Here is a 13,857-nt window from a genome sequence, read left to right on the forward strand (position 1 = left end):
CCAGAGCCTCTGGCACCAGTGGGGTAAGGGACAGCTGCCACCCCAATGCCCTGTGACAGGAGGGCCATCTGTTCTTTCTTCCCTGGATTATCGGGGTCCTGTCTGCGGCCCTGTCCGAGCCGAGATAGCAGCTCCCTTTGGGACAGAGGCAGCTGCCCTGCCAGGCTGTGAGGACAGAACCGATGGGCTGCTGGCTGGACCTGAAAGGCTGCCAATAGGCGAGAGGTGGGTGATGACCCATGGGAGTCTCTCCTAGTGCCAGCCTTTCTCAGCATTGACTAGCTCCTGGAAGCGTCCAGACTCCAGTGCAGCCACGCTGGGGAGAGCTGCCAAGGCCGCCTGAGAACCTCCTTCAGCCAGACTCTGACTCGGCCTTTGAGAAGTTCAGCGTTCTCCAGGCCAACCCTCCACTCTCCTGCCTGCTCCTGGTCCCGCTCCATTTTCCAGTGGGGCACGGTATATCCTGGCCCTGGCGGTGGCCTGAGGGCCAGCGCCAGGCCCCGGGAATCTAGAGTTCTGAGGTTAGGGCGAGGCGAGGCCTGCAGTCCACATTTTGCCTTTGCTCAGCTGGGCTATTTTTAAAAGCTTGTGGTTCGAGCAGGAAGCCATCATTAAAGTTTTCCTAGGCGAAGTTGCTTTTGCAGAGAAAAATTACAGTCCTTCTCTTGGGAAGATCAGAGGAGCCCTGCCCAGCCGCAGGGCAGAGAACAGGGCCTAAACCGTGTCCTGTGGGCTCAGGCGCTGGAGCTGCCAGGCCTGTGCACCGGCCTCCACGGCCCCTGGGGGCGGGGTGAGGACAGAGCCCTGGGGCCATGTAACCACCCTGCTTCCCCTGGCCCTCCCAGGGTGGGCGGAACCAACAATGTCAGCTTCACCCAGTAAAGCCAAGCCCTTTGGCTTTGCTGCAAAAGGACTTTTTCTTGGTGGCCCTGGAGCTGACGAGAACACAGCTGTCTGGGAGTTGATGGGCTCATAGTAAGATATCTGGCTGGTCCAGCCCTGTAGCTGTGTAGGTTCCAGGTGATGACAATTCTGAGCCCTGGCTCCAGGCAGGACAACTCTTCCAACTGGTCTGTCTGGGGGCCTGGTTTCTGCCACAGTTGGCTTGGGTGGTGGAGGCATGGACTGCTGCCCTGTGAACACATGCTGCGTGGGACTCAGGCCCCCAACCCACGTTCCCCCAAGGGGGGAAGCAGGGCCAGCCCCTCCACGGGACCAGCGCCTCCCAGCCTACCTGGGGGCCAGATGGGAGGAGGCCCGGCCAGATGGAAGTGGCCTCGCTCGTGGCTGAGTGGCTTGGGTTGGTAGGGGTCCCTAGAAGAGACTGCCCATTTGGAGCTGGGGTTGAGGGAGTGGGGACTACGAGTTCTGGGGGGGCACCTTGGGGCTTCTGAAAAGACCGAGGCCGTGGTCACTCTAAGGATGGTGGCAACCCTGCAGGAAGGGCTGGCCAGGCCGCCCACTGGGTGAGTGGGTGGGTGGCTGGGGGAGGTGGACAGGCCTATTTTGGTTTTGGAGGCAGGGGCTGGAGAGTCCTGCAGTTTCCAAACCACAGACGCCTCCTCCTTCCAAACACTTTCCCCTCTGTCAGCAGTCTCCCCAGCTCCCCTCCTGGCCCCCACAACTCACCCAGCCCGCTGCGAGGGACCTTGGGATTCCACAGGCCTGGTTAGCCGGGGGAGCGGGACTGGGGGCCCCAGGGAACTGCCGCTTTTCTCTCTAGTCACACGTGACCCACTGCCTGATTCCCCCCCACCAGCTCGGCTCCTGGCAGCGGTGTCTCGCCGCCAACTTCCTGCAAGCGTTCCCTGGCTGCCTGACTTAACTCAGGGCTGGGGCTGGGAAGCAGTATTGTTTAAACTCTTATTTCAGAGGGAGAAAAAGAAGTTGTGGGCTCATACTGGCAGCCTCATGGGTGACCGAAGAATCATGTATTTGGTGGGGTGTTTGGGCCCATGTCTATGTGACATGTGTTCATGTGTGTGTGGTAGGGGGTCGCGTGTAGGAGCCTCTGTGAAGCCATGTGTGTACTTGCACTGCTGCAGAGCTGGCTGTGTGGTTGTGAGCAGCTGGTGTGCATGCTATTTGTGACTGTCCCTGTGTGGCTGTGTAGGTGGGACAGTGGATCCCTGCGTGTGCATCTGTGAGGTGGGATGTGACAGCGTGCTGTGGCCATCAGGGCTGTGCATGGGGGGCCACTTTGCTGGTGGCACGTGTCCATGTGGTTGTGGAGACAGAGCTGGTGTTGGGGCTCAGATGCTGGAATGGGTGGGGAAGGGTGAGCCCTCCTCCCTGCTGCTTTTTCCAGGCCGGTGTCCCACTGTCCTCTGCCACCAAGGCCTGGGGCTGTGTCCCAGCACAGTCCCACAGCAATGCTGTCCTACCTGTCCTGGCTGCAGGGTGCTTTTGCTTTACATTCCCTGTTCCTGCTATTTCCGCAGTTCGGCCCCCTGTCCTGTGCTGGCCTCCAGGGTCCGACACACACTCCATCCTCAGGACAAGCTGGGCTCCTCAGGGCCAGGGCTCTGAGTCCGACACTAAGCCGGCCACAGGCAGTGGCCACCAGAGTCCAGACTTCCTGCTGCCTGGGGCTTGGGGGCAGATACCAACAATGGTCTTATGGAATGGTTCAGGAATAAGCTTTGGGGGGGAGTGCAAGTCACAGGGCACCCCTGCCATTCCAGAGAGGCCAGTGCTTGTCACCACCCCCTCAGCTGTGCTGCCACTCCCCGAGGCGGGAGGAAATGGCCACCCAGGGCCGGGGGTGTGGAGACGTGTAGGGGTTTGTTCAGAGGCTCCCACCCACTGTGTCGCAAGCTCCTGGATGTTAGAAAGGCCCCGAACCTGCAAATGTCTTGGTTCCCGACCAGCCTGCCTGGCACCCCAGGGGTTTCCCTGGAATCCTCTTGGTCAGCAGCCTCCCCACCCACCACTCCAAGTCCCTGTGGCTAGTGCTGGAGATGCTGGGGGCTCCTGGCTGGGCCTGACGCCCCCATCACAGGGGCCAGGCTGGGTCTGGCCCTTGACCCTTTCTGGTTTCCTGGGAGCTGGCTGATGGAGATGGGCCGTGGGCTGGCCCTCCCTCCTGTTCTGTCCCTGAGCAATGCTGGGTCAGCTCTGGCCGAGGAGGCGCCTGCTCAGAGCAGGAAGGCGATGAGGTGAGCGGGTGAGAGACAGTGTGTGTCATGCCCCATGGAGAGATTCAGAAACACACAGTTCTCTGAACCTGCAGCTCCGAGGGCAAGTGTGGTCTTTCATCGAGCCCAGCTGCTCCCACAACTGTATCTTAGGTCCCAGGACCCCCATCCCTAGGACATTGGCAGAAGCCAGAGCCACCTCCAAGTGCCATCCCAATTCCCAAGCAGACCCTGTGCCCGCCCCCCGCCCCCACCCCAAGCTGCAGCAGGCGAGAGAAAAGTCTGGGCAGCGGGTCTGGGTGAGGAGGTCATAGGGCAGGGCCCGGAGAGGAGGAGAGGTGTTAGTGAGAGAGGGAGCAAGAGGCAGTGGCTGCAGGTGAGGAGAAGCTGGCCCCCGCGGTCACCTCGGCTGTGCTGCCTGTTGACCATCCCGCCCAGGGTCCACCGGCGATCCAGGCGCCGCAGATGGGCCTTGCGTCTCTTGGACACTGGTGTGGGAGGTGACGATGAGACACGTGGCCGACAGGCACCGGCGGAGAGAATGGAGATGGAGATGAGATGGGATGAGATGGGATGGGGCAGGGGCGGATGGCGGATGGCGGGAGGGGCGGTCCCCACTCCCAGGTCGCGGCACACGCCTGATGGGTGGGGCACCTCTGACTAGCGACACCAAGGGCGTGTGGGGAAAAGTTCAACCAAAGCTGAAGGGCACGTCCCCGAGCCAGGGACAGGCTGAGACTCTAGAATCCCAGCGCCTGGGAGGTGAAGAGGGCCCTTGGCTCTGGCCAGTGCAAGGAGGGCCCTCTGCTGCAGCCCCAGGGAGAGGCTGCTGCCCCCACCACCGCTGGGCAGCGCTGGTTCCGGGGTGATGAGGGGCCGCATCGGACTGGGGCTCCCCGCCCCACCACCCACGCACTCACCGAGTCCTGCTAGTGAACCTGCCACTGCGCGCCAGGCACCGTGTGTGGAAGAACACACGTGCCCAGGGGACACCCGGGGTCCCTTCCTTGTGGGGCTTATAGCTCTCACGGTTCTGCATATACAGTGACCCACTTTCACAGTGACTCCCACGGGATGGAGTCTGTTGAGGGCAAAGGCTGGGTCTCTGCACGCCCAGGGCCCACCTCGAGGCCCCGCACACGGCTGACCCCTGAGACACAGGGCGAGGGAGGTGCACACGTGGGCAGGGGCAGGGGCCACGGGCCCTGGCTCTGCTCCGTCTCCATTCGGATTCCTGCCTCCCCGGCTTCTCGCTGCTCCAGAGCCCTTTCGTCCAGGCCACCCACCCTGGGGCGGCTCCCTGCGCTGGTCATCTGGTCGCTCTGGCCCAGCTCCAGATGCCCCCTGCCTTCCTATGGGACGTCTGGCAGCACAGACACCAGACCAGGACTCGAGCTTGAAATGGTGCTGTCGGGGAGGGTGCTAGGCTGCCCAGCTCTGGGGAAGGCAGGCTGGCAGCTAGAGTCACAGCGAAACTGCCCGGGAACACCCGAGCCAAGTGCCGCCAAAGCTGCCTGGGAAGAGTTTGCTTTCCTGGAAGGAGGACAGCAGCCTGTTTGACCTGCTTCTTGCAAGCAGGAGGCCTGGATGAAAGGTTACGGGGTGTGGGTTCAGTCCAGGCCCCTCTGCCAGGTTGCTCTGTCACCCTGGGTGGGCCGCTGTCCCTCTCTGAGCCTCTGTTTCCTTGTCTGCCATTGGGGTTGATACCACCTGCCCTGGCGAGAAATAAGGTAAGAGACTGGGTGGGCCCTGTGGGATGTGTCGGGTCCTGGGTGAGACCAGGCTGGGAGGGGCTTTGCTGGCATGAGCTGTTAGGGGAGGTCTGATGGGATTTCTGTCCACAAGGCTCAGGGGACCTAGGATGGGATGGCAACGGGGCTGGTGTGGAGGTGGCCGGAGAGGGGACCAGGGTGGGCGGTCTCCACCACAGTCCAGGTGAAGCCCTGGGTCTGCTGACAGGGCACTGGGCACGGAAGCCTTCTGTAAAGCTGGTGAAGATGCCCAGATTCATGGTGCTGGCATTCGCAGCTGCCCAAATGTTGCCAGGAGTACTGGCACACAGGTCCCACCAAAAACATGCACAACACCCTGTTTTAAGGAGGGTCACCCTGGGTGCATGCACACACACACCCTCTGAATGCAGAACGTGCAACTGGCCGCCTGATTCTTTGTCAAAGTCAAAGCCTCTACAACTTGCTACTGCTTGTTCTGTGCCAAGCACCGCACCCCCTTCCAGCCAGGCTGGTGTCTGCGTCCACACACAGCTCAGGCTCTTTCCTGCCCTGGACCGGCATACTGTTCCTCCACCACACACCCAAATCTCCACGCTGACACTCTTGGCACGGTCTTTCCAGACAGGCTCCGATGCCACATGCACACCCTCCTAGAGCGGCTTACAAGCAAAATGCTCCTTGGAGAGGCATGTGGCCCATTGCTGAGGACCATGGGGCAAAGCGGGCCAACCAGGGCCAAGGCCTCACGAAGACAAGCACGCAACTAACCCTCTCGAAGCCTCAGTTCCAGCATCAGGAAAGTGGGATGGATCCCAACAGCATCCTCCCGGGGCAGTGGAGAAGGCATATAAAGCACTGGCCAAACACCTAGAGTGAACGAGACCTCAGGACACTTGAGGGGCTGTTAATTCTGAGAGGCCCTGGGTAGGGGTTGAGGCCTGGTGACTGCAGACAAACTAGACCAGACCCGGCTCAGGGGCCAAGAGCCTCCACTGCTGCAGAAGTGCAATGGAAGCAGAGGTGAGACGGGATGCAGGCTGAGCCCCAGGGCTTAGGAAACAGCCAGGGAGGACTGAGCACCTGGCCTGAACGCGTGAGCCCGTCCTGATGGGGGCTGGTCCCTGGAAACCTGTCACAAGGTGGACTAGCTCTGCAGGGACTGTAGTTCTGGTCGAGGGACTGAAGTGAAGCATTACAGGAGCAAGGGTGGGGCTCCCACTGCCTGCCAAGCAACGGACATTTATTTAGGGGAAGGATGAACATGAAGCTGGCTCTTGGCAGGCTGCTTATTTTGGCCCGTGCGATGGGGAAGAGGGGGTGGGGCTGGCCTGGAGGTGGCCTGAGCCCCAGGTGGCAGGCCTCCATCCCTGGCTCTCAGACATGCCCATTTGGACAGTCACCACTGACCGTTAGGGAAGGCGCTCCTGTTGCCAGGACACGGGAGGTTTGGAAGTCATTAGGAGCAGGCAGCCGGGAACGAGGGGTGCCTCATACTCGCTGGGCTCTGGCAGCCTGCTCTGGGGAATACCTGAGTCCACGGACACGCTGCCCAGACCAGGGCTGGCCCGGGGGCAGGCTCCGTGAAATGCAACTAGGAAGACCCAGAAAAGCCACACTGGACCAGAGTCAATCAGACAGGCTGATGGTGCAGAGGCTGAAGCCACCCCTTGGAGACTGCAGCACTGAGCAGAGACTCGCAGGCTTATGCTCCGTGTCTGCGCCCTCAGCTAGACTCAGGTGCAATGCACACAGCCCCTCGGGGCTGGCCTTGCGCAGGGAGCACAGTGCGGTGGGGCAGGCAAGGGTGCGTTTCTGTGGGTCCCCCAGAGAAACTTAGGGCTTCAGGAGTCTAGCCCCAAGATTCTCCTTTGCAGTCTCTACCCCAGTGGTGCCGAACTCTGACATGCACACCCCAAGGGGATTTCCCCGTTAATTTTAGCCCCACATGGGGGCCAGCAGGGGCAGATCTGGGATAGGCGGGGAGCCTGCGAGTTGGACAGAGAGAGAAGGGGTTTAGCGTGGCCCAGCCCTCTTCAGGGGTTCTGCTGGTTTTAGGGAGAAGAGTGAGGAAGCTGTCTCCAAGAGGAGGGGGACTCATTCCTGGGCCAGGGATGGGGATCCCAGGGTCAGCCAGCTCCCTGAACCTGCTTCATTACCCATCACCCCGCAGTCTGCAGGCCCTCACCTTCCCCAGTCTTGGAGGTGTTGATGTCTGAGTCGTCTCGAGTGCCATTCTGGGCCTCCAGGTAGGTGGCAGGGACCCAGCCCTGTTCCTCAGAGGTGCTCACGAACCACCAGCCTGCAGAGGGGACGAGAGAGAACAGGGCCATGAGAACCCAGAAGCTGGCGGAGGTAGTGGGGGCCTAGATGAGGAGGGGAAGGCGCACATCCTGTCAGCCCAGAAGCCTGGCAAATGCCTGGCCCTCGTCCAGCCTCCAGGAGCCTGCGCTTGCCTAAGGAGGAAGAGACAGGCCAACACGCTCCCCGAGCAGAGGGCCTGATGGGCTGCGATGCATACTGCCACAAGTGTTTGATGAAAAAATTTAAAAACGGGAACAATAATACATCCAGTGTATGAAAGCCACCTTGTCGGAAAGACCAAACACGGCCCATTTAGGGCCTGTGAGTTAGGACCACCAGTGTGCCTGGAGTCAAGCACTTTCTCTGCTTCAAAGGCATCAAGACACATGCCTCACGGACGCCTCCCACAGCCACTGTCCCCTTTCCCCATCACGGGTCAGCGGCATCCCCACATCTGTGCTACTCGCAGCTGCCCTTAAGTGTGTTGACACTTCAATCACAGTAAGTGGGCACTGCGCCCTGGAGTGACCCTTGACGGTCATGGCCGAATGATAAGGGCTTGTTCATTGTCTCTTTTCATTCATTGGTTCGTTCATTCATCATTCAAACAAACGTTGACTTAGCAAAGCAGTCTGAGCAGGTCTTACACGTCTGCTACATGCCTCCATCCCTTCCTAGTGGGTACTCTTCACGGGGTCCTGTCTTCACCCCCATCCCATTCTGATCCTTCTCTGTCCCCAAGGCAATCTGGCACCAGTTCTTTCCTGCCCATGACAGAGCTCGCCAATTCCAAACCTGCACCATTCTTTGTCAGGAGACCCAGGGCTGCCCCTGGGGGCTTCCCAGGCGCTCCGGGCTGGGCTCGGCCCCGGGAGGTGCAGGAGGCCGCCTGAGGGCTGCCAGGACGCCAGTGGAGAGGGACAGAGGAAAACACTGCCCAGGGCTCGGAACCCAGGGTCATCTCCTAGGTCTTCAGCTAGGACCGCACTGCCCTGAGCGACGGGCCTGGGACAGCAAACAGCCTGTGACCTAGTCCTGAGTGCCCTCTGCACCCACCCTTCCTGGGGACTCAACTGTTCGCAGCTCTGCAAAGCCCTTGAGACACGGGGGCATCTGCACGACACCATAAGGATGGATACACGCCGCTGTGTGTTGGTCCATACCCACAGAAGGTGCAGCCCGATGACCCCGGAGGTAAACCTAACCTGGGTGGTTAGGGTGTGTCAATCCACGTTCATCAGTAGTAACAATGCACCGGGCGGATGGGAATGTGGATGCTGGGGGGGGGGTGTCTCTGCATGTGTGAGGATATGTAGCTCTGTACCTTATGCTCGATTTTGCTGTGAACCTGAAACTGCTCTAACAAGCCAAAGTAAAAAGATAAAAAGAAAAAAATCCCTAGATGAGGGGTTTGGACTCTGGAGGCCCAGGCCTATTTGGCACAGGGCCTTAGCTGCGTCACCACCCTCTGGAACCTGAGGTAGATGCCTCCCTCCCCTCTCGGCCAGATTCAGGTCAATTTCCTTGTCTTCACCCACATGGGGTGGTGGGGGCCGCCTTCACTGTACCCACCACCACTTGCACACTCTGGGCCTACCAGTCATGGAGCCATGGAGAGGGCTGCCTAGGTCAGCCTGGCCATTCTCCCTGAGGCCCAGGCCACCACGGTGTGGCTGCGGCTCGGACAATTTCCTAGGAAGCCAGAAGGCATGGACTTTGCAGGGGTCTCTGCCTGGTATGTCCTCCCCGCTTCTCTCAGCCTCTGGGGGAGCACTTTCAGGAACTCCCACAGTTTCTGCCAAGAAGCATCAGCCTGAGCCCCTGGTGTTCTTCTGCAGAACCCAAATGGGAGTCCTGGAACAGGCGGAGACTTGCTGGGGGGCTGAGTGGTGCTGAGGTGCCCGATGGGCAGGGTGGCGTGACACTGTGCGCCTCACCTGCCCGGGAGCCCCACGGATGTGCCAGGGCAGTCTCTGGGTCCTTCCCGCCTCAAAATCTTCGCCGCATCAGAAACTTCTAGGGAGCCTGGGAGCCCACATTACCAGCCAACGGTGAGTATCTCCCTACCCCAGAGCAGCAACTTAGGATCACGCCGTACCCCCAAGGGACTGAGACCCTCATCATCCTCAAGGACCGGTGGTCCCTGCCGACCTTGCCTGAGAACACTGGCCTGGGCTCCTTCTACTCCAGCCTTCAAATGTACAGAGCCCGGCTGTGTGGACTTAAACCTCCTGCCACTTGCTGCTGGCTTGGCTGTGGGCACCTTCACTGAGCCAAGATGGACAAGCTCGAAAACTGCCCAGGTGGTAACAGGCACACATGGGCAGAAGCATTTGCCCCAGCTCCACACAGACCTCCGGGGTGCTTTGGCATGTGTCTGTGGGGGAGGCCTCTGGGGGAGGCACTCCCGGGGCTGCACCCATCCAGGGCTGCTGACAGGCCCGTGCCAGATGCCAGCAGCTCAGACGTCAGTTGCTGCAACCAGGGCTCCTGACCAAAGTCACTGCTATTCCAGTGAGAACCAACTCCAGCCTGAGTCCTGGGGCGTGGCCTGGCTGGCCAGAGACGTCAGGCGTCAGCCAGCCCTGTGGGCCTGCCAGGCTCACCTCCGGTGCATGGGGGGTCCTTTCCTGCAGAGGCTGAGAGTGTGTGGGCGTGTGTGGGGGGGGTATGGGCATGGCTATGTATTCCTGAGAATGTGGGAGGTGGCTTATGCCAGTGTACATATGCACACACGCCTGGAACAGAGGTGTGTCTGTGCATTTGATATATGTGACGATGATGGCCAGACACTGAGAAGAGCACTTGGGGACCAGCACTGGTTTTACATGCAACACTGTATTTCATCTGTAAGAATTTTGTGAACTAAGTGTTCCTGTCGCCATCATCCCCATTTTACAGCTGAGTAAACTAAGGTGGAGAGAGATGACAATTAGGAAGAGGCAGCGCCAGATTTTAGCTCGAGCAGTCTGGCTGCAGGGCCCGGAGTCTTAACCAGCATAGAAGGGGACAAGGTACGCATCTGCTGCATGCACGAGGGTAGGGCGGTTCCTTGAGAAGGCATGTCCCGGAATGTTGATACTTTATATGTGTGCTTGTCTGTGAGTGGGCATGTGCTGTGTGTGTGTGTGTGTGTGTGCTGTGAGCAGAGATGCAGGGCTGTGTGAACCTCAGTGTGCGCGTGTGTATGTGGGTGAGAGTCCTCTGGGGGTGGAGGGGAAAAGTTAGGAATCTGTGGGGGGAACAATTCAAATTCAGGCCCTGGCTCGCTACTTCCTAGCTGTGTGATTATGGACAAATTACTAAATTTCTCTGAGCCTCAGTCTCCCCTGTCTGGTAAGGGAGTAATTAATGAAGCCAGCGTGTGGCAGTGAATAAAGAAGATAAAAGTAGCTCCGCTTGGGGCCTAGCACAGAGTAGGAGCTCAAAAACCTCGCACTACTATCAGCGTGGTGGTGGCTGGTATTCTCCTGGACTGAGTCAGCACCCAGGGGTGGCCAGCTGGTGTCTGTGCCTGAGGCCGGTGTCAGCAGTCCTCAGTGTGGCTCGGTGAGCTGGCCTGGGTGTGTGCGTGCCCCTGCAGTCCGTCTAACCTCTGGGGTGTGGGGCTGCCTTCAGGGGCTCCAGGAGCATGGAAGTCACTGCTTTTGCAGCACGGCTTGCTCTTTCCTCAGCTGATACGTGACCGCAAATGTGAGCTTGCTGGGAGATCCCCCCACACAGCCCTGCAGCCTGGCCTGCAGCCACGGTCAAGCAGGTCTTCCCACCTGGGCTGCCCATATGCTGAGATGCCCGGCCTCCAGAGAAGGCAGGAGAGGGGCGCCTACGCTGCTGGACATGCAGGAGAAACCTACATTGTGGGGTCTGGGCCTGGTTTTGGGGGTTAAGTCCTAGACCGGGGAAATCCTCAGGGAGAATCCCAAACCGGCCAACCCACTGAAAGCTGCCTCCTCTGGCCTCTCCTCCTGTGAGGGCCGTGTCTCTGCAGTGCCCGAAGGAGAATGTCATCTAGCCAGGCTGGCCGACGGGCCACGGCCCAGCCCCTTCCAGGAGGCAGAGGCCCAGAAAGAGCAGCAGCAGCACCTGTCACGGCAGCCAGCTCTGCTCCCTGGGCCTCCAGAGGAGCCCGCTTCGCCACGGCCCAGGCGCCAAGGAAAGAGGAGGCAATGCTGGGGCGGCCCGGCCAGCACCCCCACCCCGGTAGGGAAGAGCGTCCGCCCGGCCCCCAGAGAAAAAAGCTCAGGCCCGGAAGCCAGACCCTCTCTGTCCAGGCTGAGCACAACCTCCAGCTGCTTGGCCAACATCAAAGCCCTCTCAGAACGACTGTGACTAGGCTTCCGAGTTAGGGCTGCCCACTGCGGACACAGGTGGAGGGATGGGACGGGTAGAAACTGAGAGGGGGAAGAGGAAGGAGAAAGAGGATGAATGACCCGGGTGACGCGCCGGGGGCCTTAGTCGCTCCAGGAGGGGGCTGAGCCTAGCTGAGGGTAGCAGGAAGTGGTGGGCACTCCCAGGCCGTTGCTGTCCCCAGGGTGACCAAGCCACAATGGCCTCCTTAATGAGAGAGGATAATGAGCTCATTAGGGCCAGAGGAGACCAGCTGCACACAATTACGACGTGAATAAAGTCTTCTGAGGTCACAGCTCAGCCTAGGACAAAGAAGCTGGTGGGGGCGGAGGACCCTGCCCCCCACTCTGTCCTTGGAGGTGCTGTCCTCCCTGAAGCCTTCCCCGACTTCCCACACCCTCCTGACCCTGCTCACCCGGGGTTCAGCCCACAGGCGCTTCTTAGCCCCTCCCCCAAAGAGAGACCTCGGTTCTACCCTGGCTTTAGCTTATACTAGCTGGGTGGCCTGGGACAGCCACTGGCCCTCCTCGAGCCTCTGTCATACCTGTCATACGAGGACAGGATGATCTGCCTACAGAGTTGCCTGGCATCAGGGACTAAGGTGTTCTCAATAACCAAGTATTCACTGAGCTCATGGTACATGCCAGGCAAGGGGACAGCACAGAGGTCACAGTCAGGACTCAGGCGCCGCGTCCCCATCGCCCTGCAGGGGGAGCTGGCTTCCACTCACAGCCCTGGGCGCCGACCCAGAGGGTATCGAGCAGATGAGAGCCCGAGTCTGGAGTTTGGGAGAACTCAGCAGGCATTAGGTGACGTGCCCGCATTGGCTTCTCCCTCCCTCCGGGCCCTCCCCCGGTCCTCCGTGGAGTACTACTGCGCGCCCAGGCCTCTGAGGAAGGCTTGGCGGCCAGTGGCGGGGGCAGGGCAGGCAGGGGGGTTGGGGGAGAACAGATGGAGGTGGGACAAGTAGAGGCATAGTCCCAGGCCTCCAACACCTGCCTCCCTGCGTGAGGTTTGCCTTGCCTTGGCTCAGGCTTTGGCCCCTTGGGACGTGACATGTCCAGACATTCCCACGTTCTTTCCTCGGAGTGGTCTGGAGGAGAGGATGGGGTGAGAATCTGTGAGGCAGGGGGTTCAAGGGGGCCTGACCAGGTTCATGTCAGCAGTGCTGCCCACCTGGCCACACCACGTACCTGGCCCAAGGCTGTGCCCTAAGGGGATGCTTTTGCCCTGGACCCAGCCTGACCTTGCTCCCATGACCTTGGGGCAGATCCGAGGCTTCCACCTGAGAGGGCTCAGCGACACTGGGCGGCCCGTGGCACGCTGTGCCTTTAAGAACAACGAAAGGCGGCCCACCCTCGGCCAGGCCTCCCCTGGTCAGGAGGCTCTGGCACTGAGCTTCTTGCCAAGACACACTCCAGCTCACAGCATGTGGCCTCCACGGTCCAAAGCAAACAGGAGTGGGTGAGAGGCTCCCCCGTCTCTCCTCATACACCCCCCAGCCCCCGACCTTCCTGCCCCACCAGTTCTTCTGGTCCCACCTCTGGCACCTGCCCTCCTCTCTGTCACTCTGGCCTCCCCTTCCCCCAGATGGGGCTCTCAGGCCACCAGGGCCCCAGAACCTCTCCTGGGCGCCTGAGGCCTGGATTCCAAGACCATTAGCACAGGCTGCTACGTCACAGTTTGGAAGGCTCTGTGGAGTCCACGGCGAGAAGACAGAAAGACCTGGGCGGCTGCCACCCCTCCCCCTCCCCCTCCCCGGCTCCAGCCTGCCCACCACACCGGACAGGCCTAGAAGCCCAGAGCTGGGCCTGAGCAGGCTGAGGCCGTGGGTGGGGCACCCGGAAGAAGGGGCACGTGATAAAACAACAGGTTGAAGAGAATTATGGTTTTAAGCAAGGGCCCTAGAGCCAGGATGCCTGGGTTTAAATCCCAGCTCTGCTACTTACTAGATGCTTGAATTTGGGCAACGGCCTTAATTTCCTCACCTATAAAATGGACGTAGAGTAGTAACTACCTCACAAAGCATTATGTGGGTAGATGAGTTAATCCAGGAAAAGCATTCATAATAGTGCCCGGCTCCCAGCGAGGAGCACCAACGAGCTGCTATTAAAGTTTGGGCATGCACCGGTTATTTTAGAGAAGGGGCCGATGCCCCAGCGCCTCTTAGTGACTGGTGCCAGGGCTGGACAAGTAGGTCTTAGGTGCCTGGAGTCTCAGGGAGACAGAGCCTCTTGGTGTCACTGTCATTCAGCTTTGACCTTGGAAGGTCTCTACTGCAAACTGCGGGTCTGGTTCTGTGCCCACCACAGGTGGGCATCGGAGTCAGGATGCAGTTG

General features: G+C 60.0%; 1 protein-coding gene across 6 annotated transcripts in view; it reads right to left on the reverse strand.

The window, feature by feature from the left end:
* Nucleotides 1-13,857, reverse strand: part of SH3PXD2A (SH3 and PX domains 2A) — a 222,019-nt gene that overhangs the window by 21,836 nt on the left and 186,326 nt on the right. For 4 of the 6 annotated variants that reach the window (XM_053668389.1, XM_037159354.2, XM_037159358.2 and 1 more), the window contains 2 exons: nt 7,056-7,169; nt 3,542-3,625 (listed from right to left, as the gene is read on the reverse strand). In XM_053668389.1, the coding sequence (XP_053524364.1) occupies nt 3,542-3,625; nt 7,056-7,169 (198 nt within the window). The remainder of the gene's footprint in view (nt 1-3,541; nt 3,626-7,055; nt 7,170-13,857) is intronic. The other 2 variants (XM_053668390.1, XM_053668391.1) reach the window with 1 other exon arrangement.

This window comes from Artibeus jamaicensis, unplaced genomic scaffold (genome assembly GCF_021234435.1).
Source record: "Artibeus jamaicensis isolate MK-2021 breed Jamaican fruit bat unplaced genomic scaffold, CSHL_Jam_final contig_490, whole genome shotgun sequence".
NCBI lineage: Eukaryota > Metazoa > Chordata > Mammalia > Chiroptera > Phyllostomidae > Artibeus > Artibeus jamaicensis.